Source organism: Vanellus vanellus (assembly GCF_965231255.1).
Source record: "Vanellus vanellus genome assembly, chromosome: 27".
In the NCBI taxonomy this organism is placed as follows: domain Eukaryota; kingdom Metazoa; phylum Chordata; class Aves; order Charadriiformes; family Charadriidae; genus Vanellus; species Vanellus vanellus.
In genome coordinates, this window is record NC_138932.1 from 2,378,177 (window position 1) to 2,394,865 (window position 16,689).

General features: G+C 66.3%; 1 protein-coding gene across 1 annotated transcript; it reads left to right on the plus strand.

Annotated features, from left to right (window-relative positions):
• Positions 1-3,089: 3,089 nt before the first annotated feature.
• INSRR (insulin receptor related receptor) lies at positions 3,090-14,244 on the plus strand (the record flags this gene model as incomplete). Its single annotated transcript, XM_082496108.1, has 21 exons — positions 3,090-3,183; positions 5,097-5,648; positions 7,095-7,407; positions 7,506-7,648; positions 7,813-7,957; positions 8,055-8,465; positions 8,625-8,863; positions 8,942-9,109; positions 9,205-9,394; positions 9,520-9,561; positions 9,670-9,935; positions 10,081-10,217; positions 10,915-11,080; positions 11,610-11,718; positions 11,848-11,915; positions 12,631-12,860; positions 12,944-13,054; positions 13,167-13,326; positions 13,416-13,545; positions 13,646-13,780; positions 13,980-14,244. 21 exons carry the CDS (start codon positions 3,090-3,092, stop codon positions 14,242-14,244), a joined length of 4,074 nt encoding a protein of 1,357 aa, XP_082352234.1.
• Positions 14,245-16,689: the final 2,445 nt, after the last annotated feature.

Genomic DNA, 16,689 nt, shown 5'->3' on the forward strand with positions numbered 1-16,689 from the left:
CCCCAGGGTGGGACGGGGAAGGAGGTGGCCGGGACGATGCTGTCCCCTCTGATGTCCCCTCCCCGGCTCTGCGTTCGCCCCCAGCTCCCGAGGTCGTCAACTACGAACCGCTGAGCTCCGCGACCGACATGTGGTGAGGAACGGGGGGAGCCGGGGGCGAAGGGCTGAGCCGGGGGTGGGTGGGGACCCCCTGGGTGCCGCAGGGCACGGGGGGGGGGGGACGGGGGACACGGACCCTGGGGAGGGCACCGCCTGACCCCCCACCTCTGCCTTTCAGGAGCATCGGGGTCATCACCTATATCCTGTGAGTAGGCGGCGATGCTCCCTGCGGCCGGGGGAAACTGAGGCACGGGGACGCCCTGATGTGGTCAAGCCCAGGTGCTGGGGCGGGTGAGCCGGTGCTGGCCCGGCGCTCAGCGGCTCCGTCGTGTCCCCGCAGGCTCAGCGGCTTGTCCCCCTTCCAGGGTGAGACGGATGCTGAGACCCTCTCCAATGTTGTGGCCGGTACCTACGAGTTCGAGGAGCGCTGCTTCAGCCAGACCTCCGAGATGGCCAAGGACTTCATCCGGCAGCTGCTGGTGAAGGAGCCAGGGTGAGTCTTCATCCTCATCCCATCTCTGTCTCCATCTCCATCCTCATTCCCGTCCCCAGCCTCATTCCCATCCCCATCTCTGTCTCCATCTCAACCATCCCCATCTCAATCATCCCCATCTTCATCCTCATCTCCACCATCCCCATCATCTCCATCATCCCATCATCTCCACCATCTGCATCTTTGTCCCCATCTCGATCATCCCCATCTCAGTCATCTCCATCTTCATCCTCATCTCCACCATCCCCATCATCTCCACCATCCCCATCATCTCCATCATCCCATCATCTCCACCATCTGCATCTTTGTCCCCATCTCGATCATCCCCATCTCAGTCATCTCCATCTTCATCCTCATCTCCACCATCCCCATCATCTCCACCATCCCCATCATCTCCATCATCCCATCATCTCCACCATCTGCATCTTTGTCCCCAGCTCAATCATCCCCATCTCAGTCATCTCTATCTTCATCCTCATCTCCATCATCCCCATCATCTCCACCATCTGCATCTTTGTCCCCATCTTGATCATCCCCATCTCAATCATCTCCATCTTCATCCTCATCCCCATCATCCCCATCTCCGTCTCCATCTCTGTCCCCATCATCCCCATCCCCGCGGTGGATGTGTGGGACCAGGACCCCCACTGCCCCCCAACCACCTCATCCCTCTGCGCTGCAGAAACCGCATGACGGCGACCGAGTGCCTGGTCCATCCTTGGATCAAGGTGAGAAGGACGGGGGGGGGTGGGGGGCTGCCGGACCCCCCGGGAGCGGGGTGGGGACACGGTGACGACGCCGTGTCCTTGCTCCCACCAGCCCCTGAGCCGGAAGCAGGCGGCGAACCGGAGTCGTTCCTCCATCAACATGAAAAACTTCCGCAAGTTCAACGCTCGGAGGAAGTGGAAGGTGAAGGGGGTCCCCGGGGGGGGGCCCTGGGGTGAGGGGGGTGGGGGGGGTGGGGGGGGGGGGCACCCAGAAATGGGGTCCCACCACCCGTGGGGTCCCCGGGGAGCTCAGGCTGTGCTCCATCCCAGCGCCAACTGCATCTCGGAGGTCTGGGGGGGGGGACGGGACATAATACTGCGGTGGGGGGGGGGGGTCAGAGGAGGGCAGTGACCCCCCCTCGCCCCCCCCCCCCCCAGCTCTCCTACAACATGGTGTCCGCCTGCAACCGCCTCTGCCGCACGCGGCTGCTCTGCGGCCTGAGGAAGGAGGACGAGGAGCTGGTGAGCAGCCAAGACACCCCCCCCCCCCCAGAACCCCCCCTTCGGTGGGGAGAGAAGGGATTTGGGGGGTCCGGACCCCCAAATGGGGGTGGGGAGGGTGGGGGGCTGTGCAGTGGTTGTGCCATGATGGGTGTCCTCTCCCCTGGGGGGAGGGGGGGGGTCTTCTCTCCCAGAGGGGTTTGGGTCCCCTGGGGGGGGGGAAGGGGGGGGGGTCCTCTCCTCGGGGATGGGGGGGTGTGGGGGGGTCCTGTCCCTGCCCTCCAAGCCCCCCTGTGCCCCCAGCGCCGCTGCGAGAGTGACCAGGAGGAGGAGGGCAGTCACCCCGTCACGCTGCTGCGCCGGCGGAGAAGCAGTTGCTCCTGATCCCCCCCCCCCCCCAAAAAAAAAGGAGATGGGACCCCCCCACCCCCCCCCTCGCCTCCGAGAAGGACAATCCCATGAGAAGAACCCTGGGGGTCCCCCCCTCTCCCCATCCCAGTGGGCAGGAACTCTCTCCGGCCCCAGTGCTCCCAGTTCCATGGCGCTGGAGGGTCACTGGGGCAGCAGTTTCCCCTTCCCCTGTCCCCCCCTCCCCCCCCCAGGTCTCTGCTGTGGACACCCAAAAAATAAATGCCCTCCCCCCCCCCATCCATCCTCCTCTCCTGCCCCTGCAGCGGCCGCATCCTCCCACTCCTCCTCCTCCTCCTCCTCCTCCTCCTCCTCGCTGTGGGGCTGCTGGGACGTGGGGACCCCCGGGGGTAGGGAGGGGGGGGGGGAAATTTGGGGTCCCAGCACCCCAGATCCGCCCTGTGATGAAGAGAGGGGGGGTGTGGGGGGGGAAATTGGGTCCGTCCCTCCGTGCTGCTTTGTGGGGGTGGGTGGGGGTCTCCCTCGGGGCATCCCCGCGCCGGACCAACCTGGATCCTCCTGTTCCAACTGGGGAAACTGAGGCAGGAGGCAGTCCTTCCTTGCCGCTACGGGGAGCTGGGGGGGGGGGGGCCACCCTGTTTTCCCCCTCTCTATTTCCCAAACAAGCCCTGGCCCCGGCCCTGCCAGTTGTCAGGCTAAATATTTTGTGTACGGCAGCCGAAAACAAAAGTGAAGGGGCCGCGGGATCCGGGCGAGGGCCGTGGGGGGCCACCCTTATCCCGGCGTGCCGCGGGTGCCGGTGGGGAGTGCCGGCCGGACACGGCGTGCGGGGGTCGGACACGGCGTGCGGGGGTGTCGGACGCGGTGCAGCGGTGCCCGAGGCGGGAGGAGGACGGGACCCCCCAGGGTCCCGCTCGGGGATGGGGACGAGGGCGCTGGGTGCCCTGCGGCTGGGGGTGACGCTGCTGCTCCTCGGTCCCCTCCCGCTGCCCCCCGTGTGGGCCCCCTCCGAAAGTAAGTGCCTGGAAGGGGATGGCCGGGAGTGTGGGGGGGGTGGGGGGTCTTCTGTTTTGGGGGGGGGCAGCTCTGGGGTGGGGTGGGGGGGCTGCGTGGCGATGCTCGTGGGGGCTGGCGAGAGCCGACCCCCAAAGCAATGCTCTTTTGGTGCTCCCTGCCTCAGTTTCCCCCACTGTACGCTGTGGGCACCCCCCCCCCCCCTCAAATCTAGGGCAGGAGGGTCAAAGTGTGGGGTCTCCCCCCGCTGCTGGGACGGGAAGAGGGGAGCGGGGGGGGGCGGGGGGGCTCGGCCGGAGCCGGGGGCATCGATCGCTCGGCCCCACCGGGAGCCGGGATGGTGGAAAATCGTAGCCGGGGCCGGCACGGCTGCTGCTGGGATGGAAAATGGTTGGGGGGGGAGGGAGGGGGGGGGGGGGGCAGCGGTGGGTCCTGGCTCTTGCGGGGACGACGCGATTGGGGTCCCGGCCCAGCTCTGCTGGCTGGCAGGGGCTGGCGGCTGTCAGTCTGTCCCTCTCCCCACCGCTCCCTGCCTCAGTTTCCCCAAGTACCGGGGGGGGGGGGTGTGGGAGCGATGGAGGAAGGGGGGTGAAGCACCCCAGTGCCGGGGCTGAGCCGAGAGGCGCCTCGCTGTGTCTGGGACCCCGTCCCCTCTCTGTCCCCCCAAGGACACGGGGTCCCCTCGTGCAGCGGAGGGACAGGGTGACTTTGCCAAGGTCAGGGAGGGCGGTGGTGGCAGCCGGGGGATGTCACCACGGGGGCCGCTGCAGCCCCCACCCTTTGTCCCTTGGTCCGGCGGGAGGATGGAGGGGACCCCCATGTCCTCACCGGGGGGAGGGGGGCGACGACACAGGGGATTTGGGGTGCCCCCGGTCAGCACCAGCCCCCGGCAAACGGCCGAGCGCCGGTGTGGGGCTGGGGGTGCGCAGCACGTGATCCTGCCAGGGCCGCCGTGCCCGCGGTTAACGAGTGACACCGAGAGGGGAAAACCACCGCCGGGCACACGTTCACCAGGTTACGGACAAGCGAGGGGCAAAACCACGCACCCGGACCCCCGCGCCGGGACCTGGACCGCGCCGGCGAGCCGTGTGCCGCGTGCCGGCCGGCGGGTCTCTGCGGCACGGGCGGCCGAGCCGCGGTGCCGGCGTTGCCTGGTGTTTAGGGTACTCTCCGAGCCGGCTGTGTTTACAGTAAATCCCTCGTTGGGATCTCAACGGCTTCTTTCCACCATAACTCAGCGTCAGGTTTCAGGCCGGGGATGCTGCCGATGGGAAGCCGCCGGCTCATCCCGGCTCTCGTATCCCCACCGGTACCGGGAAGCGGGAGATGCTCCATCCAGTGCTGCCCCCGATGCTCCCGCTCCCCGCCAGGGTCCGGCTGGAAAAGCCCCGGGATGGCAAACCCACCACCGGGGCCGTGCCGTGCCCATCCACTGGGCACCGTGCCGGGGAGTTAACGGGAACGACCTTGCGGGAGCTGCTGGTCCACGGGGTAACCACCCATCCGCATTGCGGGGGGGGGAGAAGATGCCGTGAGCTCCCCACGGCTTCCCCACAGCTCGGGGAAGGGATGCGCGTCCCGTGGGGTGAGAGGGCTGCCGGGGCAGTCAGACCTCGTTAGCATCACCGCTCGCCGCGCTGATGGACGCGTCGTGCCCCGGAGAGCCGCGGCGCGTCGGCTGTCGGTCAGAGCCGCTCGCGTCTCCTCCGCTGCCCGAACCGATTTGCAGCCGCGTTTGACAGGCGGCGGCGGCGGCGGGATATTACCCCCCCCTCGAGCATCGCTGCGGCCCCAGTGATGGGCGCAGCGGGGGGATCCCAAGGGGTGGGGGTGTGTGTGTGTGTGGGGGGGGGTGCTGGGGGGCAGCCGCCCCATCCCCGCTGCCCACGGGGTCCCCCTCTCGCCACCCCCAGTCTGCGGCAGCATGGACATCCGCAACGACGTCTCCCAGCTCCAGAAGTTGGAGAACTGCTCCATCATCGAAGGCAACCTGCAGATCCTGTTGATGTTCACCACGGGCGCCGAGGACTTTCGGGGGCTCAGCTTCCCTCGCCTGCTGATGATCACTGAGTACCTGCTCCTTTTCCGCGTCTACGGGCTGGAGAGCCTGCGGGATCTCTTCCCCAACCTCTCCGTCATCCGCGGCACCAACCTCTTCTTCAGCTACGCCTTGGTCATCTTCGAGATGCCCCATCTGCGGGACGTGGGGCTGCACAGCCTGGGCCACGTCCTGCGCGGCTCCGTCCGCATCGAGCGCAACCAGGAGCTTTGCCACCTCTCCACCATCGACTGGGGGCTGCTGCTGCCCGACGCCGTGGACAACACCTACATCGTCGGCAATAAGTTGGCCGAAGAGTGCGCCGATGTCTGCCCGGGCATCCTGGACGTGGAGAAACCGTGCGCGCAGACCAGCGTCAATGGACAACTGGATTATCGCTGCTGGACATCCAGCTACTGCCAAAAAGGTGGGTGCCGGCGGCGTGGGGTTCGGTCGTGCCGGCTGCTTTGCCAGGATGCTGCTGGTTTGCACCGCGGCGGCTGTGGCGGGGGGGGTGGGGGAAACTGGGAGGGCACTGGGGAAGGTCGGTGGAGCTGCAAGGGGATGGCAGGCCCCGGCACATGGCCGTGGCTCCCCGGCCGCCGGGAACGTGCCGCGCCGGCAGCGTGGTGGGGGTAACCGGATCCGCGCTGTATCAGCCTCCGGAGGAGAGGCCAGCGGCCGGCTGCCGTGTTTTCCCAGCGGCGAGGTAAATACGGGCCCCTCCCGGGCTTGTTTGCTGTAAACAGGAGATCTGGTAATGAAATATATACTACAAACACAGATCCTTATCGGGGCTGTAACCTCGGCTGCTGCCTCGGCACCGGCTGCGCCGGGCGGCTCAGGCTCGGCACGGCCTCACCCCGTCCACCCGTCTGTCCGTGCAGCCCTTCATCCGAGCTGGTCCCACAGCCACCCGTCAGCCCGCCTGTCTGTCTGTCCACTCGCCGTTTGGCCATCCCGCCATCCCTCCGCCCATTCCTGCATGCCTCCATCTGTCCCTGCATCCCTCCATCCTTCCATCCCTCCTGTCATCCCTTCCTCCATCCACCCCTGCATCCCTCTATCCCTTCATCCCACCATGCATCCCTCCCTCCATGCCTGCATCCCTCCTTCCATTCCTCCCTCCATCCCTCCCTCTGTTCCTGCATCCCTCTATCCATCCCTGCATCCCACCATCCATCCCTCCATCCCTCCCTCACTGCCTCCTTCCCCTTTGTCCTTGAATCCTTTCCTCTAACCATGCCTGCATCCCCTCATCTCTGCATCCCTCCTGCCATCCCTCCCTCCAACCCTCCATCCCTCTTTCCATTCCTGCATCCCCTCATCTCTGCATCCCTCCACCCCTGCATCCTTCTCTCCATCCCTGCATCCCTCCTTCCATTCCTGCATCCCTCCTTCCTTTCCTCCCTCCATCCCTCTCTCCATCCCTCTCTTCATCCCTGCATCCCTCTCTCCATCCCTGCATCTCTCTCCACCCCTGCATCCCACCATCCATCCCTCCATCCCCTTCATCCTTGCATCCCTCCCTCTATCCATTCCTGCATCCCCTCATCTCTGCATCCCTCCCTTCATTCCTGCATCCCTCCTTCCATCCGTCCATCCCTCCCTTCCTGCATCCCTCCATCCCTTCCTTCATCCCTCCATTCCTACATCCCTCTCTCCATCCCACCATCCATCCCTCCATCCCTCCACCCTCTCCCCTTGGCCCCCCAGAGCCGGAGGGTGCCAGCAGCCCCCCTGGCCTTTCCCACCTCTTCCCTCCTCCCCCGTATGATCCCCGGACCCCCTTCCCCGCCGCGCTGCCCCGGGGCCGGACAATCTGCGCCCGGAGGCTTCTCCTCGCCCACGCTGCCGGTTCTCTCCCCCACAGTGTGCCCGTGCGGCGCGGGCTCGGCGTGTACGGCGGGGGGCGAGTGCTGCCACCCCGAGTGCTTGGGGGGCTGCGGGCGACCTCGCGACAACCGAGCCTGCGTCGCCTGTCGCCACTTCCACTTCAACGGGCACTGCCTGCCCTCCTGCCCGCCCCGCACCTACGAGTACGAGGGCTGGCGCTGCGTCACCGCCGAGTACTGCGCCAGCCTCCGCAAGGTCTCCGACAACCCCCGCGACGCCTCCAAGTTCGTCATCCACCAGCGGCAGTGCCTCTCCGAGTGTCCTTCGGGCTACACCAGGAACGACAGCAGGTAGAGAGGGGTCCCCCCCGGCGCGCCCCGACACCGGTACGGTGGTGGCATGGTGTCCGGCTCACGTCCCGTCCCCGTCCCCCTCCTCCTGCCCGCAGCATCTTCTGCCACAAGTGCGAGGGGCTGTGCCCCAAGGAGTGCAAGGTGGGCACCAAGACCATCGACTCGACGCGGGCGGCGCAGGAGCTGGGGGGTTGCACCCTCGTTGAGGGCAACCTCATCCTCAACATCCGCCGGGGCTGTGAGTGCCGGATCCGGTCCCCCACATCCCGCCCCGGGTGGGAGAGCTGCTGCGGAGGGCGGGAGGGTGAAGGAGGGGGGGTCGTTTCCCTTTGGAGGGTGAGTTAATTGAGGGGGGGTGGGGTGGCCCCCCTCCCCGTGCTGACCCCCACGGGTCATCCCCAGATAACCTGGCCTCGGAGCTGCAGAGCAGCCTGGGGCTCATCGAGACCATCACGGGCTTCCTGAAGATCAAGCACTCCTTCGCCCTGGTCTCCTTGTCCTTCTTCAAGAACCTCAAGCTGATCCGCGGCGACTCCATGGTGGACGGGTGAGGATGAGGTGTGGGTGGGAGACACACACACACACACACACACGGCTTTGGAGTTGCCCGTGCCCACCGCCTCCATCCACGTCTCCTCCCGCAGGAATTACACCCTGTACGTCCTGGACAACCAGAACCTGCAGCAGCTCTGGGACTGGAGCCACCACGTCCTCTCCATCCCCGTGGGCAAGATGTACTTCGCCTTCAACCCCAAGCTGTGCCTGGCCGAGATCTACCGCATGGAGGAGGTGACGGGCACCAAGGGGCGGCAGAACAAGGCCGAGATCAACCCCCGCACCAACGGGGACCGGGCGTCCTGTGAGTACGGGGACGGGGACGCCGGAGGGTGCCGCGACCTCCTGCCCGAACCCTTTCACCCCTCCCTAGGCAAGACCCAGACCCTGCGCTTCATCTCCAACATCACCGAGTCTGACCGCATCTTCCTCAAGTGGGAGCGGTACCGACCCCCGGAGTACCGGGACCTCCTCAGCTTCATCGTCTACTACAAGGAGTCGTAAGTGGTGCCCGTCCCCAACTTGTCCCCACCGCGGAGGGCTTGGGGACCCCAACCCGTGGTGTCCCTGCGCGCTGGTGGGCTGCTGGACCTCAGGGTGGGGAGATGTGCGGCAGGGAGGGGGTCCCTGGACCCTCCCTGATGCCCAGTGTGGGGCAGACCCTTCCAGAACGTGTCGGAGTACGTGGGGCAGGACGCCTGCGGGGCGCAGAGCTGGAACGTGTTGGACGTGGAGCTGCCCCTCAGCAGCGAGCAGGCGCCCGGGGTGGCTCTCCTCAACCTCCGCCCCTGGACCCAATACGCCATCTTCGTCCGCGCCATCACCCTCACCACCGCCGAGGAAGGCCGCAACTACGGGGCGCAGAGCGAGGTGGTCTACATCCGCACCATGCCGGCAGGTAAGGGGCTGGCGAGGGGGCTGGGGACGCTCGTGGTGGGCCCCCAAAGATAGACCGACATCCCTTGTGCCCGCCCAGCCCCGACAGTGCCCCGGGACGTCATCTCCATGTCCAACTCCTCCTCCCACATCGTGGTGCGGTGGAAGCCGCCCACGCAACGCAACGGCAACATCACCTACTACCTGGTGCTGTGGCAGCAGCTGGCCGAGGACATGGAGCTCTACGTCAACGACTACTGCCACAAAGGTGAGGGCAGCAGCCGGGGACACCGGTGGGATGGGGATGGTCCCACCGAGCCGGGCTCCGGCAGCGCTGCCAGCCCTGCCCGTCTCTGCCCGCAGGTCTGAAGCTGCCCACCAGCAGCGCGGACACCCGCTTCGGGGACGGGGACGGCCCCGAGGTGGAGCAGGACGCGGAGGAGCGGTGCTGCCCCTGCCGCCCCGCCGACGGGCAGCTCCGCATGGAGGGTGAAGCCGAGTCCTTCCAGAAGAAGTTCGAGAACTTCCTCCACAACTCCATCATCATCCCCAGGTGCTGTCTCGGGGGGTGCCCATGTTGGGACAGGGGTCCCCAGGCTGGGTCCGTGGGTCTGCCCCTGGTGAGGGGGACGGTGGTTGCTCCTGGCAGATCCTTCAACCGATTTCCCGCTGTCTCAGGCCACCCTGGAAGGTGACATCCATCAACAAGAACCCGCAGAGGTGAGCGGGCACCACACAAGCCTGGAGGGTCTGCCCTCCCCTATTCGATTTCGGGGGGCAACCCAGTCATCCTGGCTCCCCACCGCCTCCTGTCCCCACCTCCCGCAGGACCCCGAAGCGGCGCAGGGACGTGGTGGCTGTCACATTCCCGGCCAACGCCTCCTCGGTGGAACCGCCGGCCCCGAGCCGCGCCGAGGGCGAGCCCAAACCTGACTTCCAGATCTTCGAGGACAAGGTGGTGCGCGACCGGGCGGTGCTCTCACGGCTGCGGCACTTCACCGAATATCGCATCGACATCCACGCCTGCAACCACGCCGCCCACACCGTGGGCTGCAGCGCCGCCACCTTCGTCTTTGCCAGGACCATGCCGGAGCGTAGGTCCCGGCAGCCTCCTCCCTCCCAAACCCTGCCTTGGTGATGCTGGGATGGGGTCCTGGCACCTTTGGGATGGGGGATTGGCACCGGATCAGGGTGCGGGTGATGCCCCCAGGAGCTGACACCTTCTATGTTCCTCTCCAGTGCAAGCCGACAACATTCCCGGCAACGTCACGTGGGAGCCGGCGGGCAAGAACAGCGTCCTGCTACGCTGGGAAGAGCCCAGGAACCCCAACGGGCTCATCCTCAAGTACGAGATCAAGTACAGCCGCGAGAGTGAGGTGAGGAACCCCCCGCAGCACCCCCTGCCCGGCCCTGCCAGGTCTGGTTACAGGGGCACAGCACCCATCCCCATCCCATCCCATCCCATCCCATCCCATCCCATCCCATCCCATCCCATCCCTTCCCATCCCATCCCATCCCATCCCATCACATCCCATCACATCACATCCCATCACATCACATCCCCATCCCCACATCCATTCCATTTCATCCCCATCCCCATCCCCATCCCCATCCCCATCCCCACATCCATTCCATTTCATCCCCATCCCATCCCATCCCATCCCATCCCATCCCATCCCATCCCATCTCATCCCATCCCATCCCATCCCCATGCCATGCCATGCCATGCCATGCCATGCCATCCTTTCCCATGTTATCCCATCCCATCCCCATCCCCATCCCCATCCCCACCTCCATCCCATCCATCCCATCCCATCCCCATGCCATGCCATGCCATGCCATCCTTTCACATGTCATCCCATCCCATCCCCATGCCATGCCATGCCATCCTATCCCATGCCATTCCATTCCATTCCATCCCATCCCCATCCCATACCCACCTGCATCTCATCCCATCCCATCCCACCCCTTCTCCTCCCCTCCCATATGTCCCTCCCCTGAGGCTTGTGCATGGCCGGGTGGGTGGGGAGAGATGAAGCCCCCCCTTTTCCACCCCTCCGTTCTCCCCCCCAGGAGGTCACCACCGTCGTCTGCGTCTCCCGTCACCGCTACTCCAAGTACGGGGGGGTCCACCTGGCTCTGCTCCAGCCGGGGAACTACTCGGCCAAGGTCCGGGCCACCTCGCTGGCCGGCAACGGCTCGTGGACGGGACTCGTCAAGTTTTACATCCTCGGGCCAGGTACCCACGGGGGACAGGGGGGACACCAGCGGGGTTTCCGGCCATGGGGCAGGCAGGGAAGGGGAGCTGTGGGGCTGGGACGTTGAGGATCAAGGGATGCTCCCGGGCCAGGATGCAGAGGATCAGGGGATGCTCCTGGATTGGGGAACTGGGGGGACTGGGGAATGCTCCTGGACCAGGATGCTGAAGATGAAGGATGCTGCTGGACTGGGGAGCTGGGGGTTGAGGGGATGCTCCTGAACTGGATAGCTGGGGATCAGGGGATGCTCCCAGACTGGGATGCTGGAGACAGGGGCTGCTGTTGCATTGGGAAGCTGGAGGACCAGGGGATGCTGCTGGATTGGGGGATCCAGAGGATCGGGGGATGCTCTGGGATGGGGACACCCAGAGATGAGTGGGTGGTGCTGGTCAGGGGAGCTGGGGGGGTCCCCCTCTCTGGCCCAGCGGTGGTGGTGGGACAAGTGGCCTTACAACGTGTGGGGCGGGATGAGTGCCCGGGCCGTGGCTCATGGCCACCCTCTCCTGGCAGCCGAGGAGGAGTCCGGCAGCTTCTACGTCCTGCTCACCGTCACGCCCGTGGTCCTCATGGTGCTCATCTCCTGCCTCGCCATCTTCGTCTTCTTCTACAACAAGAAGAGGTAGTGACCTCCCCCCTGGACTGGGCTGGGGCCCAATCCAGCTGAGGGAGGACTGGGGAAGGGGGGTCGTGAGGGGGTGGCATCGTGCCCTTGTCCCCCCGTCCTCTGAGTGAAGCCCACCCCTGGCAGGAGCAACGATGGGTATCCCAGTGGGACGCTCTACGCCTCCGTTAACCCCGAGTACTTCAGTACGGACAGTACGTAGGGATGGGCGGGGGCGTCCCCATGGGGTCTGTGTGCCCTTCCCTTGCTGGGGCCATACTGGCGGGGATGGGGATGGGATGGGGATGGGGATGGGGATGGGGATGGGGATGGGGATGGGGATGGGGATGGAGATGGGATGGGGATGGGGATGGGATGGAATGGATGTGGGGATAGGATGGGGATGGGGATGGGGATGGGGATGGGGATGGGGATGGGATAGGATGGATGTGAGGATGAGGATGGGGATGGGATGGGATGGAGGTGGGATGGGATGGGGATGGAGATGAGAATGGGATTGGGATGGGGATGGGGATGGGAATGGGATGGGATGGGATGGGATGGGATGGGATAGGATGGGATGGGAAGGGATGGAAAGGGATGGGGATGGGGATGGAGACAGGATGGGGATGGGGATGGGGATGGAGATGGGGATGGAGATGATGGGGATGGAGATGGAGATGATGGAGATGGAGATGGGGATGGGGATGGAGATGGAGATGAAGATGATGGAGATGGAGATGGGGATGGGGATGGAGATGGAGATGGAGATGGAGATGGGATGGGATGGGATGGGATGGGATGGGATGGGATGGGATGGGATGGGATGGGATGGGATAGGATGGGATAGGGATGGGGATGGAGGTGGTGACAGGGATGGTGATGGTGATGGTGACGCTGATGGGGTGATCCCCTCCCCTCACCCCACAGTGTACATCCCCGATGAGTGGGAGGTGCCACGGGAGAAGATCACGGTGATCCGGGAGCTGGGGCAGGGCTCCTTCGGGATGGTGTATGAGGGGCTGGCGCTGGGGCTGGCCGCTGAAGGCGAGGAGACCAAGGTGGCCCTGAAGACGGTCAATGAGTTGGCCACCTTGCGGGAGCGCATCGAGTTCCTCAATGAGGCCTCCGTCATGAAAGCCTTCAAGTGCCACCACGTGGTAGGTGGGCGGCCACGGGAGAGGGAGGAGACACCGGGGTGGGGCGTCTGGCCGCTCACGTGCCACCCCATTTGTCCCCCCAGGTCCGTCTGCTCGGTGTTGTGTCCCAGGGCCAGCCAGCTTTGGTCATCATGGAGCTGATGACGCGCGGGGACCTGAAGAGCTACCTGCGCTCGCTCAGGCCTGACGCCGAGGTGAGGGGCTGGCCCGGTGCTGCAGTGCCCCACGGGCAAAAGGGGCACCCACCTCGTTCTTGTCATGGTCCCGGTGTGTCCCTTCAGCCCCGACTCTCTGTTCGCGGTGTAGAACAACCCCGGGCTGCCGCCGCCGGCGCTCAAGGACATGATCCAGATGGCGGGGGAGATCGCCGACGGCATGGCGTACCTCAACGCCAACAAGTTCGTGCACCGGGACCTGGCCGCCCGCAACTGCATGGTGTCCGAGGACTTCACCGTCAAGATCGGAGGTGGGTGGGTGGGTGGTGGCGGGTTGGCCGCATCTCCCGCTGCTCACGCCTTCATCCTCCTCTTCATCCTCCTCTTCCTCCTCCCCCAGATTTCGGCATGACCCGGGATATCTACGAGACGGATTATTATCGGAAAGGGGGGAAGGGGCTGCTCCCCGTGCGCTGGATGTCCCCCGAAGCCCTCAAAGATGGCATCTTCAACACACAGTCCGATGTCTGGTAGGTGTTGGGGTGGGGGGACTACGCTGGGGTGGGGGGGGGAACTTGAGGGGGGATTTGGGGGATGTCCCCCCGGCTGAGAGCGGCGACGTGCCGACAGGTCCTTCGGGGTGGTGCTGTGGGAGATCGCCACGCTGGCCGAGCAGCCCTACCAGGGCATGTCCAACGAGCAGGTCCTACGCTTCGTCATGGACAACGGCGTCCTGGAGCGCCCCGAAAACTGCCCCGACAAACTGTGAGTGGGGGGGACGCGCGACACACGGGACATTCCCCCCCCCCCCCCCCCCCATCCTGCTGCGGGAAAGGATGGAGGATGAGGGGGCGGGAGGGGAAACCGAGCCCCTCACCCTGGCCTCTGGTCTGCGGAGCGTTGGGGTGGCCGTGGGGTGCCGGGAGCTCCCCCCGAAACCCAACGGACGCCCTCTCTCCCGCAGCCACGAGCTGATGTGCCTGTGCTGGCAGCAGAACCCGCGCCAGCGCCCCTCCTTCGTCCAACTCCTGGAGCGCATCAAGGACCACATGGCCCCCGCTTTCCGCACCCTCTCCTTCTTCTACAGCTCCGAAAACCGCCGGCGCGGATCGGCCGAACCTTCCGACGCCGAAACGGATCAGTCCCCCGGGGAGGACGAACCCCCCGCGTCCCCCCTCCCCACCCGCAAGGACCGCAGCCCCGGCCGCGTCCCCAACGGGACGGTCTGACTCTGACCCACGGGGTGTCCTCGGACCCACACCGGACTCTCCGCCGCTCCTCCAGCCGTCCCCGTCCCCCCCCCAACTGCTGGGACCCCCCCACCCCCACCCCCTCCCCGCATTATTTATTGCTTCCAAGGGCCCGGTGGGGGAGCGGGTGCCTTGGGAAGGGGGAGGGGGGGCAAAGCGAGGGGGCTCCATGGGGTGCGTTGGGAATAAATTGGGGTGCCCCACATCGGGGGGGGGGAGGGGTTGCCAGTTGGGAGGAGACCACCTTATCTTTCCTTCCTTTTTTTTTGGGGGGGTGGGGAAAATGAGGGTGGGGAACAGGATTTGGGGTTTTGGGGTCCCCCCACCAACCCGTCTCCACCAGTGGTCCCCAGTTGCCCGGCGAACAGGTCAGTAATGTGACCCCCCCCACACCACCACCACCACCTTTTACGGGTGGGGAAACTGAGGCACGGGGCAGCCCTGCAATGGGAGACACCTGGGGCCATCCCTTACGCCCCCCTCCGCCCCAGTCCCCCAGCACTGGGACCAGTGTCAAGGCCATGCTGGTCTGCGGGAAGGGGCTTTGCTGTCTGATCTGTGGCCGCGGGATGAGCGCGAATAAAGGGGGACGAAGCTCGGCTGTGGCAGTGCCTGGGTTTTGGGGGGTCATGGGGTGTGGGGGGGGGGGAGTATATGGGGCTTTCCACTTCCCCCCCCCCCCTCCCCAGCTGGCCCCATCTGCTTCCTGCGCGCCCCGGCTGCGGCTTTGCCCTGCGGTGCCCAAACCGGGGGCGTTTCTGGGGAAAAACGTCAAAGCAGTGGAATTTGGGAGGACGTGGCATGCAACAGTCACCGGCCCGCTCCGCCGTGGGGGGGGGGGAGATGCTGGAGGTGGCCAGCGGGGTCTCACGGGAGGGGTCACCTGAGGGGGGACTGTGGCCCCATAGGTGCCGCTGATGGGCCCAGGGCTGAGCCGGGAGGGATGTAGGCTGAGAACGTGCTAAACTCAGTGCACTGATGAGCCACCCCCCGAGGTGCTTCTGGAGACAGGCGGCAGCCGGGTGGGCAAAGGGACCCGCGGGGGGAGGACACCAGCCGCGTCCTTCGTCCCCGGGGAGGAGGAGGAGGGTCCTGGCTACGGGTGACAGGGGGGGACAAGGGCCACCGTGCCACCGCATGTCCCCCCTGCCTCCAGCGTTTCCGCACCCCAACATAACGGGGCGCTGGGGGAAGAGCCTGAGCTGGGGCAGCTCCGTCATGCTTTGACATTTTGGGGGTACGGCCCGGGGGGGGGGGTGGTGGGGGATGACAGGATGGGGGGGGTCTCGGTGGCCCTCACGTGCAGCCAGCGCCGGGCTGGAGCCAGGGCCGTGTGTGTGTGTGTGTGTGTACACACGTGTGCACACGCGTGCCCCGGTGTGGTTGGGGGTGCCGGTGCCGGGATGTTGCATTTTGGGGCTGGGGGGGAGGGGGAGCAGGTCTGCAGATGCAGGGTGCAGGCAGGGTGCAGGCAGGATGCAGGCAGGGTGCAGGCAGGGTCTAGGCAGGATGCAGGTATGGATGGCACAAGTGCACAGGCAGGGTGAAGGCAGGAGGCAGGGTGCAGGCAGGGTGCGGGCAGGGTGCGGGCAGGGGGCAGGGCGCAGGCAGGGTGCAGGCAGGGTCTAGGCAGGATGCAGGTATGGATGGCACAAGTGCACAGGCAGGGTGCAGGCAGGGTGCAGGCAGGCAGCAGGGTGCGGGCAGGGTCTAGGCAGGGCGCAGGCAGGGGGCAGGGTGTAGGCAGGGTCTAGGCAGGGTGTAGGGTTTAGGCAGGATTTAGGCAGCATCTAGGCAGGGTGCAAACAGGGCGCAGGCAGGTCGCAGGGTGCAGGCAGGGCGCAGGCAGGGCACAGGCAGGGAGCAGGCAGGGTCTGGGTAGGGTGTAGGCAGGATCTAGGCTGGGAGCAGAGAGCAGGCGGGGAGCAGGCAGGGCACAGGCAGGGAGCAGGCAGGGTGCAGGCAGGGTCTGGGTAGGGTGTAGGCAGGATCTAGGCTGGGAGCAGGGTGCAGGCAGGGAGCAGGCAGGGCACAGGCAGGGAGCAGGCAGGGTCTGGGTAGGGTGTAGGCAGGATCTAGGCAGGGCGCAGGCAGGGAGCAGGGAGCAGGCAGGGCACAGGCAGGGTGCAGGCAGGGCGCAGGCAGGGCGCAGGCAGGGCGCAGGCAGACGCCTTGCTCGGTGCCCGTCTGCGACGGGGCGCCCCGGGGAGGGCTGTGACCGACCGCCCCCCTCATCCCCCCGTACCGGGGGCTTCCCGGGAGCCGAGTGCCGGTGAGTCACGGGCGGGAAGGGGGGGGGGGGGGGGGGGTCCGGCCCCTCCATCCCCGCCCGCCGACCGGGTGGGGGGGGGTCTCCGGGGCCGGGGCGGTGCCGGGGCGGGGGGAGCCGCCGGCCCCTCCCGGGAGGCCGGTCCATGCTTTGCT